The sequence below is a fragment of the Heterodontus francisci genome, chromosome 20 (genome assembly GCF_036365525.1).
Source record: "Heterodontus francisci isolate sHetFra1 chromosome 20, sHetFra1.hap1, whole genome shotgun sequence".
Taxonomy (NCBI): domain Eukaryota; kingdom Metazoa; phylum Chordata; class Chondrichthyes; order Heterodontiformes; family Heterodontidae; genus Heterodontus; species Heterodontus francisci.
The window spans coordinates 76848539-76871771 of NC_090390.1; the positions used below are offsets into that span (position 1 = coordinate 76848539).

A 23233-nucleotide genomic window follows, 5' to 3' on the forward strand; every position below is an offset into this window, starting at 1 on the left:
TTCAATGCATCATGCATTGCAATTCAATGCAATGCAATGCTCAACCACCCCCATCCTTCCTACAAAGAAAACCTGCGCTTTTTTTATCCCCCCGACATGAACACTTTTTTTTCATAAAGTTTCATTTTCCAGACTGTGGTTGTATAACTCACCTAGTCTATTGGCAGCATTAGTGCAGATGTCCCAAAGTGCTTTGAAAATGTGCACTGAAGCAATGTAATCTGAATGAATAGTCATCATCTGCAAAACAAAAGTTTCAACCTGTGTTATTTACAAGGCAGAACTGTACATTGCCAAATCTTGTATTGGCTCAAGGGAATTGTTGTGGCAAATGAATTAATTGCTCAGATATCTGCTTTTTCATTTCGTCTGGTGCTTTTTAAATTGAAAAACTGAAGTGTCTGAACAACAAATCATTTTAACATGACAGCTTGCATTTATTTAGCACCTTTAAAGTAGAAAAAATGTCCAAAGGTGCTTCAGAGGCATAATCAGACAAAAATGGTTGCCAAGTCATAGAGGCTGAGATTTGGATGGGTAACCAAAAACTTGGTGAAAGAGATGGGTTTTGAGGAGGAGGAGGAGCTGGAAAGACGGGTGAAGTTAAGGAATTAAGAGTTTGGGAGCGATACAGCTGAAAGTTGGGGTAGGGAGAAATACCATGCACAGAAGACCAAATTCTCAGGAGCAGAGAATCTGGGAGGATTGTAAAGTGAAATGTTATCAAGACTGGCATGGCTGAGGTCATGAAAGGTCCTAAGCAAGAGGATATAACCATAAATTGAAGGCACTGTTGAACTGGAAGCCAATATAGAAGCACCAAGAATATTGTTAGGACCAGTTGAGAAAGAGGTCTAGGGTTCCATTTCAGCCTTCACCTGGTCTTACTCTAACAGGGTTTTTTTTTTAAAAACAGTGTATTTAACTCCCCCTTGGTGAATCCTTGTTCACTGTTTTCCAATTATAAGGTAAAGAAATGAGGACAACAGGCTTTCATCGATTTAAAGAACGGTGAAATTTTATTAAATGTAAACTCCAATTCAGTTGAAGCCTACGGATACATGACACGTCCACGTATACACGATACACACATGCAAATAGAGACAGAAAAGAGAAGAAAAATTCAAGTGGAAAGGCTTGAGGCAATCTCTGAAGAGTTGTTGTTAACAGTTCTTTGAGTTTACTGTTCAGTCCTTTTGTAGGTAGATCTTGCTTTTCGGAGGGGCCCAGTATTTTTAAACCTTGCTCACTGTTCGAAACTTCTCTCTCTTGGGGTTCGTGTGTCTTCAGTCGGTTTTTGGAGTTCGGTGAGAAAGAGATGGGAGCAGACAGGAGGGGCTGTGGCAAGCCAGCCAGGAGAGGTCTTTTCAATCCAAGAGCAAAAAGCTTTCTGCCAGTTCAAACACTGGCTCTACAACTTAAAACTCCCCAAGTTGGCCAGCAGGGTAGTCACGTGACCAACTGGTATAACCACTTCTGGCTTTATGCATTGCGTGGGTCAGGGAATGGTCCTTTGTCTACAAACACTGTTCTACAAAAATGCCTTTTCCAGCCAGGGGCCTGGCAACCCCTTGTAACAGGCCTTCTCTTCTTGAAATTTAATCTCCGTGTGGCGAAATTAATGTGCCTCATTCTTGGCAGGTGGGGGCCTGCATGACAATATGTACATATTTGCTGAAGCATTTGCCTACATAGGTAGCTGCACTGCAAAGTACTATACAAAAGCAAATTCTAAGTGACAGCACTGCAACAAATCTAGCTATCATACCATAACGCTTAAGATTAAGACAAAAAAAACCCTATAACCTCAAATCAACTCATACAGATATTAATATATTTCTATCCATTCCATCATGAAGACCCATTTCCTAATTCAATTATTCACTGTTCTCCTTGCTGGCCTGCCATCCTCCACTGCTATATACTCACAACTTGTCCAAAATTCTGTTGCAAGCATCTTAGCCCAAATCAGGCCAAGTCCCAACAATTTGTATTTATATAACGCCTTTAGCATAGTAAAATGTCCTAAGGCGCTTCACAGATGGATTATAAAACAAAATATGACCCCAAGTAACCTAAGGACATATTAGGGCAGATGACCAAAATTTAGGTCAAGGATACATTCTAAGGACTGTCTAAAGGAGGAAAGAGTGATTGACAGGCGCAAATTCCAGAACTTAGAACCTACGCAGCTGAAGGCACAGCCATCAATGGTGGAACAATTAAAAACTGAGATGCTCAAAAGTCCAGAATTAGAGAAGCATAAAGATCTTGGAGGATTAGGGCTGGAGGAAATTATCAAGATAGAGAAGGGCAAAGCCAAGGAAGGATTTGAATGCAAGGATGAGTGTTATAAAATTGTGGCATTGTTTAACCGGGAGTCAGTGTAGGTCAGTGAGCACGGGGATGATAGGTAAATGGCATTTGGTGCAAGTCAGGACATGGGCAGCAGTTTTGGACTACCTCAACTTTACGGAGGGTACAACGTCTTCAGGTGTGTGTTGGAATAGTCAAGTATGGGGGTAACAAGATATGGATGAGGGTTTCAGCAGAAGAGCTAACAGGGCAGATACAGACCTTGCTGCGGAGGTGGAAATGGCCAGTTTTAGTGACAGCGTGGATAGGTGGTTGAAAGCTCATCTCAGGGTCAAATACAGCACCAAGGTTATGCATAGTCTGGCTGCTCAGATAGTTGCCAGAGTCGGTGGCAAGGAAGCAGAGTTTGCGGCAGGGACCAAAGACAATGTCTTCAGCCTTCTCAATATTTAATTGGATGAAATTTCTGTTCATCTAGTACTGGTTATCAGATAGACAGTCTGAATTTTAGATGTGGAGAGGTCAAGGTGTGGTAGAAGTGGTGGTGAGGTAGAGCTGGATGTCAAAGTAGATTTGGAAACTGACGTGTTTTCAGATGTTGTCGTCGAGGGGCAGAATGTGGATGAGAAATAGGAGGGGTCCAAGTATAGATCCTTGGGGGATAACTGCGCGGAAATGGGAAGAGGCGCCATCGATGGCAATAACTGCCATGAGCTAAGAATGGAGCCAGGCAAGTGCAGTCCCACCCAGCTGGATGGTGAACAGGCATTGGGTGAGGATAGTGCGATCAACTTCATCAAAGGCTGCAGACAAGTCGAGAAAGACGAGGAGGGATAGGTTGTCTTTGTCATAGTTACATAAGATGTCATTTGGGACTCGAGTGGTTTCAGTACTGTGGCAGGGGGGGAAACCTGATGGAAACATGGAGTTCCAGCAAAGATAGGCATGAAATTGGGAGGCAGGAAGGGAAGATGGGTGGTCAGTAGTTTAGTGCAGGAGGTAGGCCTACTGGACAAGCTGAGCTCAGAGAGCACAAGGGGAGATAGGAGAGAATCAAGAGAAGGAAAAAAGTTCAGGGCTAAGGTACAGGAGGGAAATGGCAGAGACAATTGATTGGATGGTCTCAATCTTGGTAACGAAGAAATCCATGAACTGCTCCACTTGGAGTGACTGGAAGTGAGGATGGAGGGGACAGGGGAGAGAGCTTGCAGTACAGAAAAGCCTGCGGTTATCGTTGCATTCCAGGACAATCCTGGAATAGTGAGCAGGGCCCGATAGTGCTTTGTGGTCCAGCCACATCTGGCGATAAATGGCTAAACCAGATGCACGGGGAGAGGCTTCATTGAAAAGATAGGGGAGTACAGGGAGAGGCTTCACTTCAAAAAAAGTGCGGAGAGCTGGGAGAGGCTTCATTTCAAATAGAGCGCGAGTGCGAAGAGGGGCTTCACTTCAAACAGAGTGCGGACAGCAGGGAGAGGCTTCCTATTCTCTATCTCAACCAGTTCAGTAGAACGAGCCTGTTCAAAGAAAATCAAGTGCGACATCAAAACTAGTAGGTGATTTTTGGGGAAGAAACTAGCTGTTTGGTGAGTATCTGGTAAGTGGTTAAGGTCTATTCTAATCCTAACGTTTAAAATAAAAGGAACTAGTGGTAAGCTTAATAAAATATATAAAAATATACATCAGTGGTCAGGGACAGGAAAGTATGGCTGTAGCTGAGACAGGAGTGCAGGAACCTCAGCCTTTGCAATTGTCCAACAGGTCTGAGGTTCTTTCAGTTTGTTTGGATGAGAGTGGGGGCTGCAGGGTGGATGAGCAACCTGACCATGGCACAGGAAGCCATTCAAGTGGAGGGAGAAAAAAGCAATGTAGGGGGCAGTATAGTTAGGGGGATTGATACTGTTCTCTGCAGCAAAGAGCGAGTGTCCAGGCAGGCAACACAGCCGTCCGGTGCCGGGGTTTGGGACATCTGCTCAGTGCTGGAGAGGAACTTACAGTGGGAGGGGGAGGATCCAGTCAACGTGGTCCATGTAGGTACCAACATAGGCAGGACAAGGAAAGAGGTTCTGCATAGTCAGTATGAGGAATTAGGCACTAAATTAAGCAGAACCTCAAAGGTAATAACCTCTGGATTACCAACTGAGCCACATGCAAACTAGCATAGGGCAAATAAGATTAAATTAATGCGTGGTTCAAAGACTGGTGTGGTAGAAGTGGGTTCCAGTTCGTGGGGCACTCGCATCAGAACTGGGCAAAGTGGTGGCTGCACCGTTGGGATGGTCTACACCTGAACCATGCTGGGGCCAGTGTTCTAGCAAGCCGCATAACTAGGGAAGTAGAGAGGGTTTTAAACTGAATAGTGGTGGCAAGAGATCAAATCTGGGAAGAAGTGGTAAATCAAGGAGTAGAGACAAGGAAAGAGAGGAAGGTATTAATATGGGAAATGATAAACAGACTGTGACAAGAAGAGACAGAGTGTACAATTCTAAGAGTAAATCAACGGATAAGGCTCAAGGTTACAGAAATAATAAAAGGACAAAACTAAAGGCTCTGTATCTGAACGCATATAGCATTCGAAACAAAACTAAAGGCTCTGTATCTGAACGCATATAGCATTCGAAACAAAACAGATGAACTGCGAGCGCAAATAGAAATAAATAAGTACGAGCTGATCGCCATTACAGAGACATGGCTGCAGGACAACATAGATTGGGACCTGAATATCGAAGGGTATGTGGCATTTAGGAAAGACAGGAAGCTAGGAAAAGGTGGAGGGGTGGCTCTTAATTAATGATGGTATTAGCACGAGAGGGGAATGACCTAAGTTCAGGAAACCAGGATGTAGAAGCAGTTTGGGTAGAGATGAGGAATCATAAAGGCAAGAACTCACTTCTGGGAGTGGTGTACAGGCCACCTAACATTAACCACACTGTAGGATGGGGTATAAAGGAAAAAATAATGGCAGCTTGTCACAAAGGTACAGCGATAATCATGGGGGATTTTAACCTACATATAGACTGGAAAAATCAGATGGGCAGAGGTAGCCTAGATGAGGAGTACATAGAATGCTTTTGGGATAATTTCTCGAAACAATACATTCTGGAGCTAACCAGAGAGCAGACTATACTAGACCTGGTATTGTGCAATGAAGATAGGATTAATTAATGACCTCATAGTTAAGGCGTCCCTAGGTAGCAGCAATCATAATCTGATTGAATTTTACATTCAGTTTGAGAGAGAAGAGTGGATCCAAGAACAGTATTTTAAAAGTAAATCAGGGCAATTATGAGGGCATGAAAGCAGAGCTAAAGTAAACTGGCAAATTAGGTTAAGGGTCAAGCCAATAGAGATGCAGTGGCAGACATTTAAGGGGATATTTCAGAATACACAGAATAGATACATTTCAACGAGAAAGAAAAATTCGAAGGGGAGGGGGTGATCCGCCATCCGTGGTTAACTAAAACAATTAAAGATAGTATCAACCTTACAGGAAAAGCATATAATTGCACAAAGAGGGTCAGAAGATTGGACAGAATAAAAGAAACAGCAAAGATTGACCACAAGATTGATAAGGAAGGTAAAATTAGGGTACGAGAGAAAACTAGCTAGAAATATAAAGACAGATAGTAAGAGTTTCTGTAGATATTTTAAAAAGAAGAGAGTTAAAGTGAACGTTGGTCCGAGAGAAGGTGAGTTTGGAGAATTAATAATGGATAAGGAAATGACAGATGAACTTAACAGGTATTTTGCATCAGTCTCCGCTATAGAGGATACAAGTAACATCCCAGTATTAGCTGTAAGTCAGGAAATGGAAGGGAGGGAGGAACTCGAGTAAATTACAACCACCTGGAAAGTGGTACTGATCAAATTGTTGGAGCTGCAGGCTGGCAAGTCCCCTGGTCCTTTTGGACTTCATCCTAGGGTCTGAAAAAAAGTGGCTAGTGAGATAGTTGATGCTTTAGGTTTAATTTTCCAAAATTCCCTAGATTCAGGGAAGGTTCCACTAGATTGGCAAATAGCGGATTTAACTCCTTTTTCAAAAAGGGAGACAGAAAGCAGGAAACTACAGGTCAGTTAGCTTAACATCTGTCTTAAGGAAAATGCTAGAAGCTATTAAAGACATTATAGCACGGCATTTAGAAAAATTCAAGGTAATCAGGCAGAGTCAACATGGTTTTATAAAAGGGAAATCACGTTTAACCAATTTATTGGAGTTCTTTGGGGGAATTACATGTGATGTGGATAAAGAGGAACCAGTGGATGTATTGTACTTAGATTTCCAGAGGCATTTGATAAGGTGCCACATCAAAGGCTATTGCAAAAAATAAAAGCTCATGGTGTAGCGGGTAACATACTGGCATGGACAGAAGATTGGCTAGCTAACAGGAAAGAGAGTGTAGGCATAAATGGGTCATTTTCTGGTTGGCAAGGTGTAACGAGTAGTGTGCCACAGGGATCTGTGCTGGGGTCTCAATTTTTTCCAATTTATATAAATGACTTAGATGAAGGGACCGAATTTTGATGAATTTGATGACACAAAGATAGGTAGCAAAGTAACTTGCGAAGAGGACATAAGGAGGCTACAAAGGGAGATAGCTAGGTTAAGTGAATGGCCAAAAATCTGACAAATGGAGTATAATGTGGGAAAATGCAAAGTTGTCCATTTTGGCAGGAAGAACAACAAAGAAGCATATTACCTAAATGGTGAGAGATTGCAGAGCTCGGAGATGCAGAGGGATCTGGGTGTCCTAGTGCATGAATCGCTAAAGGTTACTATGCAGATACAGCACGTAATTAGGAAAGCGAATAGAATGTTTTTGTTTATCGTGAAGGGAATTGAATACAAAAGTAGGGAGGTTATGTTTCAGCTATACAGGGCATTGGTGAGACCACATCTGGAATACTATGTACAGTATTGGTCTCCTTATTTAAGGATGTAAATGCATTGGAAGCAGTTCAGAAAAGGTTGACTAAACCTGCCCTGGAATGGGCAGGCTATCTTATGAGGAAAGATTGGCCAGGCTAGGCTTGTGTCCGCTGGAGCTGGAGTTTAGAAGAGTAAGAGGCGACTTGATTGAAACATACGAGACCCTGAAGGGTCTTGACAGGGTGGAAAGGATGTTTCTCCTTGTGGGAGAATCTAGAACCAGGGATCACTGTTTAAAAATAAGGGATCGCCCATTTAAGACAGAGATGAGGAGAAATTGTTTCTCTGAGGGTCTGAGTCTTTGGAACACTCTTCCTCAAAAGATGGTGAAAGCAGAATCTTTGAATATGTTTAAGGTAGACAGATTCTTGATAAGCAAGGGGGTGAAAGATGATATGGGGTAGGTGGTAAGGTGGAGTAATGAGTTCAGCCATGAACTTATTGAATGGCGGAGCAGGCTCTAGGGGCCGAGTGGCCTACTCCTGCTCCTAATTTGTATGTTCGTACGTTTATCCGTCCAAGTCTGCATCCCTTTGACTTAAGGGAACAGAGAGGATGGTCATACCAGGGGAATGGCCAGGATGAGAGAGAATAATGGTTTGAATGGGGGCTGGTGCATTGAAGATGGAGGTGAGGGTGTGTTTGAGTAGATCAGTAGCTGCAGAAATGTCGTTGTGCTAAAGGCGAGACAATTGGGATTTTGAGAGTGCAGTTCTAAGTAAACTGGGGAAGAGTTTTTTCAGGGGCAGATACAGAAGGAAGCAGGATTTGAAGTGGAAATCGGGATATGGGCGGAGTAATACAAGGAAGTGATCAGATCTGCATCTGATACCATGGTGGTAGCAAGGTCATGTGAAATGACAAGAGTAAATGGGTGGCCGGGAAAATGCGTTGGGGTGTTTACATGGCGGGTGAGATCAAAGGAGGATAGCAGGGCAGTGAACTCAAAGGAGAGAGAATATGATGAATTGAGATGGAGGTTAAAATTACTTAGGACGAGAAGCTGTCCAATGCAGTGGCTGAGGGAGGAAAAGCAATGTGTGAAAATTGGCATGGTATTTGGGCAGGCGATGGAGAATCAGGATTTTAAATGAGGTGAGAGGGGTGAAACAAGGGGAGATGCTCAAAGGAGGGCAAAGTGCCAGAGAAGTAAGGAGACAAGCCAAGGTGAGATTTTGTTACAAGATTCACACTACCACAGCAATGGTTTGGGTGAGGCAAGTGGTGAAAGGTATAGGCAGGCGGGGAAGCTATCACCCCTCAGCCAGGTTTCCGTCAAAGTTATGATGTTGATAAAAATCACCCATAATACAGATTGTAAGGACTTTGCTCCAGAGTGAACTAGCATTCTGGAGGATGATGTGGAGAAAGACGGTGATAACTAAGCCAGTGACACAGTCCACAGAATCCGCACTGGGAAGGGCAAGTTCAACAGGAGGAGATCGACAAGATCAGCCCTGAGCCAGTACACTGGATGGGAAGATCAGCAAGGGAATAGGATGGGCAGTTAGTGTTGCTGCAATGAGCACCCAGAGGGGCCTTTCGAAGAATGCCAAGAGAGACACAGAGAGGAGTTGTAGGCTTTTCGAAGAGGGAGTCAAGCCTGGGATATCAGGAGAGTAGGAAAGCTAAGGAGTACTAAAGGGTAGGAGTACGGAATTGGGAAGGCAGGGTACCCAAAAGGGGAGAAAAGAAAGGAGTCATAAAGACAGGGAAGAAGGGTCAAACGGGGGCAGAAAGAAACATTAAAAAGTAATAAAGTGGAAATGGCTTGGGTCCAGAGCAGCAACCAAAGTGCAAATGGATATGGAGGACAGACTGCTTACATAATAATTAGGATGCATATATCATAGTAATGAATGGAAAAGAGAGAGGAATCAATAGCACATAGCCCAGAGTTGAAGTTCTGTAATGGGTTAAAGTTCACGTAGGTAGTCGGAGCCAGTGTGGAGCATTGACAAACTGTTGTCCAAGTTTGGGCGCATGTGTGGCGGGTGAGTGAAGTCTAGAAGCTATTTGAAAGTAAAGCATTAGAGGATGCACTTTAAGTAACGTTACCCAATCTATCATAGCTAACTCATGCCTCATACCTTCATAGTTTCCTTTATTTAGATTCAGGACCCGTGTCTCGGAATCAACCCTCTCACTCGCCATCTTTTTGAGAAGGTGACCAAACAGGTGGATGAGGGTAAAGCCGTGGATGTGGTGTATATGGATTTCAGTAAGGCGTTTGATAAGGTTCCCCATGGTAGGCTATTGCAGAAAATACGGAAGTATGGGGTTGAAGGTGATTTAGAGCTTTGGATCAGAAATTGGCTAGCTGAAAGACGACAGAGGGTGGTGGTTGATGGCAAATGTTCATCCTGGAGTTTAGTTACTAGTGGTGTACCGCAAGGATCTGTTTTGGGGCCACTGCTGTTTGTCATTTTTATAAATGACCTGGATAAGGGTGTAGAAGGGTGGGTTAGTAAATTTGCGGATGACACGAAGGTCGGTGGAGTTGTGGATAGTGCCGAAGGATGTTGTAGGTTACAGAGGGACATAGATAGGCTGCAGAGCTGGGCTGAGAGATGGCAAATGGAGTTTAATACGGAAAAGTGAGAGGTGATTCACTTTGGAAGGAGTAACAGGAATGCAGAGTACTGGGCTAATGGGAAGATTCTTGGTAGTGTAGATGAACAGAGAGATCTTGGTGTCCAGGTACATAAATCCCTGAAAGTTGCCACCCAGGTTAATAGGGCTGTTAAGAAGGCATATGGTGTGTTAGCTTTTATTAGTAGGGGGATCGAGTTTCGGAGCCACGAGGTCATGCTGCAGCTGTACAAAACTCAGGTGCGGCTGCACCTGGAGTATTGCGTGCAGTTCTGGTCGCCGCATTATAGGAAGGATGTGGAAGCTTTGGAAAGGGTGCAGAGGAGATTTACTAGGATGTTGCCTGGTATGGAGGGAAGGTCTTATGAGGAAAGGCTGAGGGACTTGAGGTTGTTTTCGTTGGAGAGAAGGAGGAGGAGAGGTGACTTAATAGAGACATATAAGATAATCAGAGGGTTAGATAGAGTGGATAGTGAGAGTCTTTTTCCTCGGATGGTGACGGCAAACACGAGGGGACATAGCTTTAAGTTGAGGGGTGATAGATATAGGACAGATGTCAGAGGTAGTTTCTTTACGCAGAGAGTAGTAGGGGCGTGGAACGCCCTGCCTGCAACAGTAGTAGACTCGCCAACTTTAAGGGCATTTAAGTGGTCATTGGATAGACATATGGATGAAAATGGAATAGTTTAGGTCAGATGGTTTCACAGGTCGGCGCAACATCGAGGGCCGAAGGGCCTGTACTGCGCTGTAATGTTCTATGTTCTATCTTAATGAAGAATTCTATCATGTTATGGTCGCTCTTCCCCAAGGGACCCTGCACAAGATTGTTAACTAATCCTTTCTCATTACACAATACCCAGTCTAGGATGGCCGGTTCTCTAGTTGGTTCCTCAACGTATTGGTCCAAAAAACCATCACGTACGTACTCCAGGAATTCCGCCTCTACAGTATTATTGCTAATTTGGTTTGCTCAATCTATATGTAGATTAAAGTCACCCATAATTATAGTTGCACACTTATTGCATGCATCTCCAATTTCCTGTTTAATGCCATCCTCTACATCACCACTGCTGTTCAGGTGTCTATACAAAAACCCCAACAATGTTTTCTGCCCCTTGGTGTTTCTTAGCTCCACCCATAGATTCCACATCTGAGCCAACATCCTTCCTCATTGTTGCACTGACCTCTTCTTTTACTAACACTACTGCACCTCCTTTCTCTTTTTGCCTGTCCTTGCTAAATATTGAATACCCTTAGATGTTCAGTTCCCATCCTCAGTCACCCTGCAGCCATGTCTCTGTAATCGCAACTACATCGTATCCATTTACATCTATTTGCATGCATAATTTGCCTACCTTATTGAGAATACTATGCCTTTAGGCTTGTCTTTTTAACATTCTTAGTCATCGTAGCATTATTTTGCACTATGGCCCTATTTGTTTCTTGCACTTGATTTCTATGCCTTCCACTTTTGTCTTTTTGTTTCCCGTCTTTCGTTTCTATCCTTGTTGCCTCCTCCTCCTCAGTCTCCCCACTCAGGTTCCCATGCCCCTGCCATTCGAGTCTAAATCCTCTCCAACAGCATTAGCAAAAGCCCCTGCGAGGACATTGGTTCCAGTCCTGCCTGGGTGTAACCTGCCCCGCTTGTACAGGTCCCACCTTAACCAGAATCGGTCCCGATGTCCCAGGAATCTAAAGTCTCCCTCCTACACCATTTCTCCAGCCACACATTCATTTGGTCCATTCTCCTGTTCCTATACTCACTAATACATGGCACAGGAAGTAATCCTGAGATTACGACCTTTGAGGTCCTGCTTTTTAATTTAGCACCTAACTCCTTAAATTCATCTTGCAGGATCTCATCCCTTTTTCTACCTATGTCGTTGGTACAGACATGTACCATGACCACTGGCTGTTCACCTTCCCCCTTCAGAATGTCCTGCAACCGCTCCGAGACATCCTTGACCCTAGCACCAGGGAGGCAACATACCAACTGAAGTCTCGTTTGCAGCCACAGAAATGCCTGTCTGTTCCCCTTACAGTTGAATCTCTCATCACTATGGCTCTCCCAGTCTTTTTTCCCCCCATGCTGTGCAGCAGAGCCATCCATGGTGCCACAAACCTGGCTGTTGCTGCTTTCCCCTGACAGGTCATTTCCCCCCCCCCCCCCCCCACCCACCCACCCAAAGTGCTGCATCTGTTTGAGAGGGAGATGGCAACAGGGGACTCCTGCAATACCTGCCTGCGCCTACTACTCCCCTTGGTGGTCACCCATCCCTTTTCTGCCTGTGCAGCCATTACCTGCAGTGTGACCACCTCGCTAAACATGCTATCCATGACGTCCTCAGAATCGCGGATGCTCCACAGTGAATCCGCCCAAAGCTCCAGCTCCGTAATGCCGGTAGCTGCAGATGGATACACTTCCTGCACACATGGTCGTCAGGGACACTGGAAGCTTCCCTGATTTCCCACATAGCGCAGGAGGAGCATATCACGGAGTTGAACTCTCCTGCCATGACTTACCTTAAGATTACTTAGTTACTCCCTTTAATTAAGAAATACTAATTACACTAGGGGCCTTGTTCTACGCCAAACACTATCCACTATGATCTAAAGTCCTTAATAAATTACACTAATTTAAAAAACATTTTAGTACTAACCTTATAACTTATAAGGTAGGTTTTTTTTTTTTAAAAAAAAGGACTTTCCCCTGATTTATTTTAAGCTATTTCCAGGCACCAACAGCTGTTACTCACCGACCAATCACCTTGCAGCCTTCTTGTGATGTCACTGTTGACTTTTTTTATTCTTCAAACTCCGGCGCACCTAGACTGCTCTCCGCTCCCAGAAGGTAAGTGACTGGGCCTCAATCCTCGGGCTCAATTTATCCTCTATTAATGGAATTTGCTCTAAAAACTGGTTCACTACCACTGCAATCTACAGGATACTCAGTTTATTTATAAACACAGTTCTGTTCAAATCACCACCAAAACTTCTAAATAGAACTGGCTCCTTTGCAGACAGCAGGACAAGTATATCGTGTATTTGTGACTTCACTCAATTAAAAGGTACACTTGGCTAGATTTCAAGGAGAACAAGCTGCAGCACCAAATGGACTGGCATGGAGTCGCCATAATACTTGCTTAAGCTTTCACCAGGGTGGCAGGGGAGAAGAGAGGTGAGGAGACAAGAGGTAGCGGAAGCCAAGACATCGACAGGAAGTCAGAAGTTAATTTTGGGCAGAAACATTTCATTTCTTCAAATGCTTGAGCTAGACTATTTATAATGCATCATACTGAATGCTAACTTGTTTGTTTACATGCATCAGACTTGGCAGGGAGGAGCGCGCAGTGGCAGGTGTAAGATGGTCAATTAGGAACTGCTCAAAGTATTGCCATTACCATCAATGAATCAAATGGAAGCTCAAGTACACTGCAATAATTAGTGCAAAAACAATTTTTAGTTTGATGTTGTGCGGCAATAATCAGCCACACAGTAGATTTTCTGCACCAGCTTTAGACCAAAACTTGATAGGTCAAAAAGCACTTCGGAGTCAGCAGAAAAACTTAAAAGTACAGAAATGCAGAAGTCTATACCCAGGCTTATGAACGGATTTTATTTGTGAAGCTCACGTCTGCCCTAAATATATTTGATTGCCATTGCTGTTTGCAATACAAGGTAGAAAATATTCAGCTGGTGTAAATGGTCAGATTGCACTACATCTGGTGTCAAAACAGCCACGATTCTAAAAGTGGCCAGTTTCCTGGTCCTTCAAAGCAATGGCTTAAAAACAAAAAGGTGTGGTGGGGGTTCGGGGCAGTGGGGTAGGAAAATTATTCAAACTTGTAGCATGGTATCACAGCAAAGCACAGTGCCAGCATGAATTGGTGTTGCTTTAATGCATTTTAAGCTGGAAATTCTGCTAATGCAGTATACACCTTCCAAGTTGATCTCTGTGTAACTTGGGTGCAATGTGCTTCCTCACCTTAAATAAGAACTTGAAAACTGGCTGCGGACATGGCGATGAGTAGTAAGTTTGACTTACAATCCCATTAGTGAATAAAAATACCTGCTGGCTGCTTCCAGAGCTGAAAAACAACAACAAAAAGAACTGCCATTAGTGTCTTATTTCAAGATAAATAATATATTTGCTAACAGCCATTAGACATCCAATGCTATGGGTTCCTTATGAAAGAGTAATCAGCAATGTGAAAGTCAGCATGATAATAACATTTTTCAACATAGATTGGGAAGCCTTAGAACATACACTCTGAATAAAACAAATTAGCAACATTAAAGATTTGTATGAAATGTAAGTGTCAGACAAGTGATTCTGTAAAAAGAAATCTTGGAGTTAAGATGCAAGTAGAGGTTCTAGCAGTGAGATACCAACAAGTCCATTCTTTCCACATTGCAGTATCATTACCCCTTCTCATCCCAGTTCCGTTAGAAAAAAAAAACGGGTAATGCGGACCCAACAATCTTCAACAGGTCAATAATGCAAAGAAACAATGCTAGATTGCAAAAAACAAATTCTCTTCAAAGTTGATTAAAATCTCAAGTGTCACACAACCCCAGAAGCATTCAATATTCTACAAGTCATTGAATAATATGCAATCAGTTTATCAAATTAGCCTTAGTTACATTGACCTCAGGCCTGCAACAGCTGTGTTATTTACTGAATTTATAAGTCAACACTTTGCAGAATGTCAAATCACATCATGCAAGTCCAAACAACGGATGTGAATGACGCATGTACCAAACAGTTTTCAAAAGAATGTCTGGTATCTGAAGGGAGGACACAGGTCAGATCATAGGTACAGCAATATTAAAATATTGCAGCTTCCAGCCGCGTCAAGTGACTGAAAAAGTTGAAATAAAATTTATTTAGTGCATTCCAGTGAAAAGTTAAAAACACTTGCACTATAGCTATGAAAGGCAAAATAACATTTGTGCTCCTAATGCAGTCAAACTTCTAAACTGCATAAAAATATGCTGACTAAAAGGAATTTACAGCCACAACCACTCTTGGGTACAAAGGACTTAAAGGCACTCCAGTCTTAAAATAGTACTCATCAGGTATTCATCTCAAGATGAGATGAGAAATAGCAAAGGAAAGTCACTGGTCGAAGTAGTTTCTATGTCCCCTAACAGCAGCCAAACTGAAGGACAAAATATAAATTAATAATGTGAGCTTGTAGGAAAAGCAATAAAAGTGGGTGATTTTAATCTTCATACAGATTGGACTAATCAAATTGGCAAAGGTAGAGTGTATTAGGGACAGTTTGTTAGAATAATGTGTTCTGGAACCAACTAGGGAACAGGCTATGTTAGACCTGAATGTGTAATGAGACAGGATTAATAAATGACCTCATAGTAAAGGATCCTCTAGGCAAGAGTGATCATAACATGTGAATTTCACATTCAGTTTGAGTGAGAAGTTTGGGTTGAGTCAGAGAAGTTTGGGTCTGAAACTAGCGTCTTAAACTTAAATAAAGGCAATTACAAGGGAATGAAGACAGTTGGCTAAAATGAACTAGGAAAATAAAAGATAAGACAGTAGAGAAGCAGTGGCAGACATTTAAAGGAGGTATTTCGTAACATTGAAAGATATATTCCATGGAGAAAGAAAGACTGAGAAGGAACTAAGGAAGTTAAGGATGGTATCAAATTGAAAGAAAAGGCGTACAATGCTGCAAAAATTAGTGGTATGCCGGAAGGCAGGGAAATTTTAAAAACCAGAGGATGACTAAAAAAAATTTAAGCACGAGAGTAAATGAGCAAGAAATATAGAAACAGACAGTAAAAAGCTTCTACAAGTATATAAAAGAGAGTATCTAAAGTAAGTGTTGGTCCGTTAGATGAGGAGACTGGAGAATTAATAACGGGAAACAAGGAAACGGCCGAGTCTTTGAACAAGTACTTTGCATCTGTCTTCACAGTAGAAGACTACAAGAGGTTCAGAGATGGAAATTCGGCAGCAAGTAACCACTTCCTAACCCCCCAAAGCCTGTCCACCATCTACAAGGCACAAGTCAGGAGTGCGATGGAATACTCTCCACTTGCCTGGACAGGTGCAGCTCCAACAAGACTCAGGAAGCGCAACACTATCCAGGACAAAGTGGTCCGCTTGATCAGCACCCCATCCACCACCGATGCACAGTGGCAGCAGTGTGTACCATCTACAAGATGCACTGCAGCAGCTCACCACGCCTCCTTTGACAGCACCTTCAAAACCCACAATTTCTTCCACCTAGAAGGACAAGGGCAGCATACGCTTGGGACCACCAACTGCAAGTTCCCCTCCAAGTCACGCCATCCTGATATGGAAATATATCACCGTTCCTTCACTGTCGCTGGATCGAAATCCTGGAACTCTCTCCCTAGCAGTACTGTGGGTACACCCGCATAAGATGGACTGCAGTGATTCAAGAATGAAGCTCACCACCTTCTCAAGGGCAATTAGGAATGGGCAACAAATGCTGGCCTTGCCAGCAATGCCCACCTCCCATGAAATGAATAAAAAAGGAAGGCAAATGGAATGTTGGCATTTATTGCAAGGGAGATGGTGTATAAAATTGATCAAGTTTTGCTACAACTGCATAGGCATTGGTGAGACCACACCTAGAGTACGGCATACAGTTTCTGTCTCTTATTTGAGGAGGAATATACTTGCATTGGAAGCAGTTCAGAGGAGGCCCATTCGGCTGATTCCTGGGATGATAGAATTATCTTATGTGCAAGTTGAGCCTATACTCACTGGAGTTTCGAAGAAGGAGCTCATCCTATTGCAACATATAAGATTCTGAGGGGGCTTGACAGGGCAGATGCTGCAAAGATGTTTCCCCTCATGGGGAATTTAGAATTAGGGGACACAGCTACAAAATAATGGAGATAAGGAGGAAATTTCTTCGGAGGGGGTGGTTAAACTTTGGAATTCTCTTCCCCAGACAGCAGTGGAGGAAGGATCATTCAAGACTGAGTTAGAGAGATTTTTGATCTACAAGGGAGTTAAGGGTTATGGGGGAAAGGCAGGAAAGTGGAGTTAAGGCCACAATCAGATCAGCTATGAATGGTAGATCAGGCTCACGGGATTGAATGGCCCGCTCCTATTTCTAATGTATGTACTTAAAGGACTGTGCTCTTAGGTTATTAGGAAAATGAGGTTTATATAGTTTCCTCACCTGATGAGAGTTCTTTCCAGAAAATTTTGAGGTGTCAATTCACTCTGAGTCAACCTGAGGTTCTGCTGATTGAAGTGCTTTCCAGCCTGTAACACATTGAAAATTTTTTCCCCAGGATGCAAGTCTGGTATTCCATCGGATTTTACAGAGAACCTGAGCAAGAAGGCCCTTTGCACAAAGTGAAAAGGAAACAAAACAGTTTAGCACAAGATAGCCCTTCAAGATATAATTCCATAATGACTTTTGAAGAAAAAAGATTAAAAACATGGAATTTTCATTTCACTGAAACACAAGAAATTGTAAACTATTGCCAGTAAAATGCAGTAATTTTAAAAGTAAACAGCCAGCTTAGATTATTTCAGTAAAACAATTCATTATGCTTTATGTCACATGCTCCAACATTTGGTGGTGTTGCGAACAAACAACTTTGTGTTAGACCTGGTCTCGGTCCAGCAGTCTGTTGTAGATTTGATTTCTGGTCTTGGCTGAGGTAGGCCATCAGCTGGGGCAATTGTTAACAAAAGTCACAGTAATAATTGGGAATGCAAATCCTAGCTGATCTCTATCCAGTGACAACTCTGGGAAAATGAAGGGGGATGGATGTCAGGTAAAGATAGAATCCTTGACTAGGTAGCAGTCTAGAAATGAAGTTTAGCTAGTGTGGCTACATTTTAAATCCCATTGAGAACGGTGGTGATGAGTGGGAATTCATGGAACACTTCAGCAAATGCATAACCTTCGTCCACAGTACTCAACTCGTCCCAATAATTTGGGATGATACTCCCAGAAATTGCTCTCCCCATACATTATTAGTGCTTCAATTTTTTTTTATATATAAAGAGTCACTAACCTGTGCTCCTCTGCAATCTGATCCATGTCTTCACCCATGCTCTGTTCATCATCTTCCTCAGAAAGACAAGTGACATCATGCACCTCATTAAGTTCATCTTGCAACTTTTTCTTCAGGTCTTTTAGTGTTTCTCCCAGACTAAGCAAGTGCAAAGTGATTAGTATTCTACTGAAAGGCAGATTCTTACAATACCAGTCCAAGTTAACTATTTGTGGCTCAAAGTTAAAGTCCTCGGCTGAGCAAAATAAATAGCTTTTGTCTACAAAAAGATTAACTCCACCTTTTGAGCAATGAAAATTTTTTGCATCTTCAAAGTAACATTCTTAACAATTGCCCCAGTAGAACCATATGGGAGTATAAGAAATATTCAAAAAGGACCTGACAAAATTCTATTTATACAAAGCGCACTCAAACTACCATGATTACTTAGTATCAGCCTTCACCAATCCTGTGTTTTAGCAGTCCGAGATAGAGGATGTTCATTTGTGTAGGTTGTTACTGACCCATCATAATGCTCTGTCCCAGTGATGTTACGACTGAAGGAGTGCTGCTGGGGCCTCAAGTCTGATTCATCACTATGGCAGGACTTAGGACCAGCAGTGGAGAGCTCACCATACCTCTGCCCTCTCCCATGTCAACTAACCAGAACTTTTGCAGCACAATATCCAAAGGTGGCAGTGATGGTAGAGTTACAACAATTCAGGTGAGCAAAAGACCTCCATTTATAATTTCAAGGAATTGTGATAATTATATTTGTAAATTGAAAAAAAAATAACCAAGACACTTTACAAATGAAAAAATGTGAATGGACACTGAGCTGAGATGAAGTCAAAAAGACAGGTTGAGAAAGTTTTTAAACTTCAACTGTGAAATGGTAAATAAAAATTAAGCTTTAAAAATGCAAGTGTAGCCAGGATAAAAAGAACTCACCCTTCAGACTGTTGCTTTTCTTCAAGCAGGCGATCAAAGCTGTTTGAATAATTTGTCTGCCTGCTATTTTTGAACTGGAATTCAAAAGACATGATCATTAGGAGACAGGAAGGTGAGCTCCATTTTAAAGTTCACTTTCACACTGGCAAAACAAAGCAAGACAATGAGATGCCTCCCTATAGGGAAGAGAAAAATATCAGAAACTCTATCCATGCATATTTCTCAGTAGCTTTGCTTTGAAACTCAAGGCATGATAGTGGGTTTCTACATTTTCAACACAATACTGAAAAAAGACAGCATCTGCACTCGGCATTCTAGCAGAGGTTGAGCAGCAGGAGCCCTATCGATGTCTGCCTCCAGGTGAGGCTTAATGTTACGAATGCTGCAGTGGCTGGGACCAGATAGCTAAGCTGAGGATCAAACCTGTATGCAAGTACGTCTCAGTTTCTCACTTGGATAAATATTGGGGCAGCTGCTAAAATACTTTTGTTGGCTGGAAAATACTAGCACTATGCATTGTTTGCCCATACTCAACTGCAGCCCAATTACCCCAGATTAGTCAAGTTGCATATGCAACCTATGTTCAACACTGCTGGACATTTAATGGTCCCATCACAACAATAAATTTTCATTTGCATGGAAAAAGAACTTTTTTTTTTAAACTAGCACAGTTGGGCCCAACAGATTCTGGGCAGTATTTTTCCCCTTTCAACCTCTCCATCCTTCTGCCAGTACTGCAGCTTTCAGGTTGAACTAGCTTTGTTCTTCAACTGTTAGTCTAGCCCATCTTTAAAATCTCACCAAGGAGAGCCAAAACCAAGTTAGAAAAGAACAGAGTGCAGGAAAATTTGGAAAGTTACAGACAATATCAGAGACAAGTGATCCTCTTTGATGCAGCATGACAAAAACTTAATGAAATGTTTACAAACTCACAGTCAGCCAAGCTGTTGGTGTGTTAGGGGCAGACAACTGAAAGACGCCAGACTTTTCTGGTGTACCAGATACCGGTTTGTTGCGCAAAGTTAGGATATCATCCAAAGCCATTAATGTTTCGTCTTCTTCATCGCTGTCTAAATTACAGCCAACATCACGGTCACTGTCCGCACTATTGTAACTGTCACGCAGTTTCCTCTCGGATCCTTTACTGCTGTCTGATAGCCAGATAGTACTGGACCGTTCCAACTGCCTCTTGTCTTGAGAGGGTAATGAAGATCTACTTTCCTCGTCCAAAGGCAAAACAGTTAAAGAGCTGGATTCAAGTCTGTGTGTTCTTTTGCTGTCAAAGGATACCAGACTGTGCCTACCCATGAGTCCAGATCGATTTTCTTTTGAAGAAATGGCACTATCTAGGACAGTCTTGGCCTTCTCCTCTGTAGGCAACCTCGCATATGAATTTGGAGGAGTGTGCCTGGATATTTCCTCATCTAGCAATGAATCAAATGGCAAGCAATTGTCAGAATCTGGAAATTCATCAGCCTCAAGAGCTGTGTCCTCATTTTCCAATACACCATTATTGTGATCTTTAAGTACTCCATTGCAATTTGTTTCAGTCACACCAGTGCTATATTTATCCGTAATCCTGCTTTCACAGCTTTTCTTACGGAAAGTTGCATCTAAATGTCGTGGCAGGGAGACCCTTTTCTTTTTCCGAATGTCATCTATTGAACTGCGTTTTCTTTTCTCTTTCGAACTTGAGTCAGGCAATCCTGCTGGAAAGTTGTTTTTTAAGGCACTCATTGAGTTTTTCCTGCCAGAACATGGAGGATAGGAATGGTGCCGCTGGACTGCCTCTTTACTGCAAATGTTCTTCTCTACAGCAAGGGAACCTGAAGGCAGTGTTGTTGTTACAAGCTTCAGAACAGATTCCTTCTGTTTAGAAAGACTGGCACTCCCTAGAAGGCAAAGAGAGCAAAAAGATACTTGAGCATTCAATCTTTCAAGTAAAAATATCAAGTTCAAAAAGAGTAAACAAGACTTCCAAAACTCAAATTTTGGACGATACAGTCTGAAATAAAGCAAAGTTTATGTAGAACATAAACACCTCAGCATACGTAAACTTCACCTCCATCAGCTGCGACCTTTAAAGACTCCAGGGGAAGGACCTATAATACGATTTGTTGAGTATTTAGGGGTTGTCAAAACTCAGATGGCAAAGAATAAAATACTGGAGCCTAGTCTCGATACACTTAAAAGTTTTTATTTAGAGACACAGTGCATACCATGCACCTCCAACAAAAAACCCCTTTCAGTCTGTTCCTATAAATAAGCACAGGTGAGTCCCCAACCAATATTCACCACCTGAATACAATGAACACCCAATGATATATAATTAACGGGGTGGGAGGCAGAACACAACAGAAAATTAACAGACATCAAAAGAATGCAAGGCCAAACAATCAATGGCAGGAATGAAAATAAAAAGTACAAGAATGAAAAACATAGAAGGGAAAAATAGAATGAAATTAATACAATATTTAAGCCAAATAAAAAAAGTAAAAGGAAACATTTTGAATATTGTGCCTTTAACACAGTGCTATGTCCCAAGACGTTCCACAGAATTTTTACAGAAAATTTGACAGCCACATAAGGAGATATTGAGCCAGATGACCAAAAGCGTCAGGTTTCAAGGAGCATCTTAAAGGTAGAGAAGCCAAGCAGTTTAAGGAAGGAATTCCAAAGCTTAGAGCCGAGGCAGCTAAAGGCAAGACAGCCAATAATGGAGAAATGACAATTGGGGGTACGCAGATGGTCAGAATTGACGGAGTGCAGAGATCTTGAAAGGTTGCAGGGCTCGGAGGAACAAAGAACAGTACAGCACAGGAACAGGCCATTTGGCCCTCCAAGCCTGCGCCGATCTTGATACCTGCCTAAACTAAAACCTTCTGCACCTCCGGGGACCATATCCCTCTATTCCCATCCTATTCATGTATTTGTCAAGATGCCTCATAAACGTTGCTACCGTACCTGCTTCCACCACCTCCCCCGGCAGCAAGTTCCAGGCACTCATCACCCTCTGTGTAAAGAACTTGCCTCGCACATCCCCTCTAAACTTTGCCCCTCGCAACTTAAACCTATGTCCCCTAGTAACTAACTTTTCCACCCTGGGAAAAAGCTTCTGACTATCCACTCTGTCCATGCCACTCATAACTTTGTAAACCTCGATCATGTCGCCCCTCCACCTCCGTCGTTCCAGTGAAAACAATCCGAGTTTATCCAACCTCTCCTCATAGCTAATGCCCTCCAGACCAGGCAACATCCTGGTAAATCTCTTCTGTACCCTCTCCAAAGCCTCCACATCCTTCTGGTAATGTGGCGACCAGAACTGCACGCAATATTCTAAATGTGGCCTAACTAAGGTTCTGTACAGCTGCAACATGACTTGCCAATTTTTATACTCTAGGCCCCGACCGATGAAGGCAAGCATGCCGTATGCCTTCTTGACTACCTTATCCACCTGCGTTGCCACTTTCAGTGACCTGTGGACCTGTACGCCCAGATCTCTCTGCCTGTCAATACTCCCAAGGATTATGCCATTTACTGTATACCTCCCACCTGCATTAGACCTTCCAAAATGCATTACCTCACATTTGTCCGGATTAAACTCCATCTGCCATTTCTCTGCCCAAGTCTCCAACCGATCTATATCCTGCTGTATCCTCTGACAATCCTCATCATTATCCGCAACTCCACCAACCTTTGTGTCGTAGCTGGTCTGATTAGTAAGTTTGCGGACAATTTCCTCCAAATCATTTATATTTTCTACAAACTGCAAAGCTCCCAGCACTGATCCCTGCGGAACACCACTAGTCACATCCCTCCATTCAGAAAAGCACCCTTCCACTCCTACCCTCTGTCTTCTATGACCAAGCCAGTTCTGTATCAATCTTGCCAGCTCACCTCTGATCCCATGTGACTTCACCTTTTGTACCAGTCTGCCATGAGGGACCTTGTCAAAAGCTTTACTGAAGTCCATATAGACAACATCCACTGCCCTTCCTTCATCAATCATCTTCGTCACTTCCTCAAAAAACTCTATTAAGTTGGTGAGACACGACCTCCCCTTCACAAAACCATGCTGCCTCTCGCTAATAAGTTTGTTTGTTTCCAAATGGGAGTAAATCCTGTCCCGAAGAATCCTCTCTAATAATTTCCCTACCACTTACGTAAGGCTCACTGGCCTATAATTTCCTGGATTATCCTTGCTACCCTTCTTAAACAAAGGAACAACATTGGCTGTTCTCCAGTCCTCTGGGACCTCACCTGTAGCCAATGAGGATACAAAGATTTCTTTCAAGGCCCCAGCAATTTCTTCCCTCGCCTCCCTCAGTATTCTAGGGTAGATCCCATCAGGCCCTGGGGACTTATCTACCTTAATGCTTTGCAAGACATCCAATACCTCCTCCTTTTTGATAACGACATGAGATTACAGAGATA

The 23233-nt window shown here is 42.8% G+C and overlaps 1 protein-coding gene across 2 annotated transcripts in view; it reads right to left on the reverse strand.

Moving 5' to 3' along the window:
- Window positions 1-23233, reverse strand: part of slf2 (SMC5-SMC6 complex localization factor 2) — a 135208-nt gene that overhangs the window by 27135 nt on the left and 84840 nt on the right. For both annotated transcript variants that reach the window (XM_068053046.1, XM_068053047.1), the window contains exons 5-10: window positions 19733-20691; window positions 18800-18873; window positions 17870-18007; window positions 17020-17187; window positions 13821-13923; window positions 153-240 (exon numbers count right to left, since the gene is read on the reverse strand). In XM_068053046.1, the coding sequence (XP_067909147.1) occupies window positions 153-240; window positions 13821-13923; window positions 17020-17187; window positions 17870-18007; window positions 18800-18873; window positions 19733-20691 (1530 nt within the window). The remainder of the gene's footprint in view (window positions 1-152; window positions 241-13820; window positions 13924-17019; window positions 17188-17869; window positions 18008-18799; window positions 18874-19732; window positions 20692-23233) is intronic.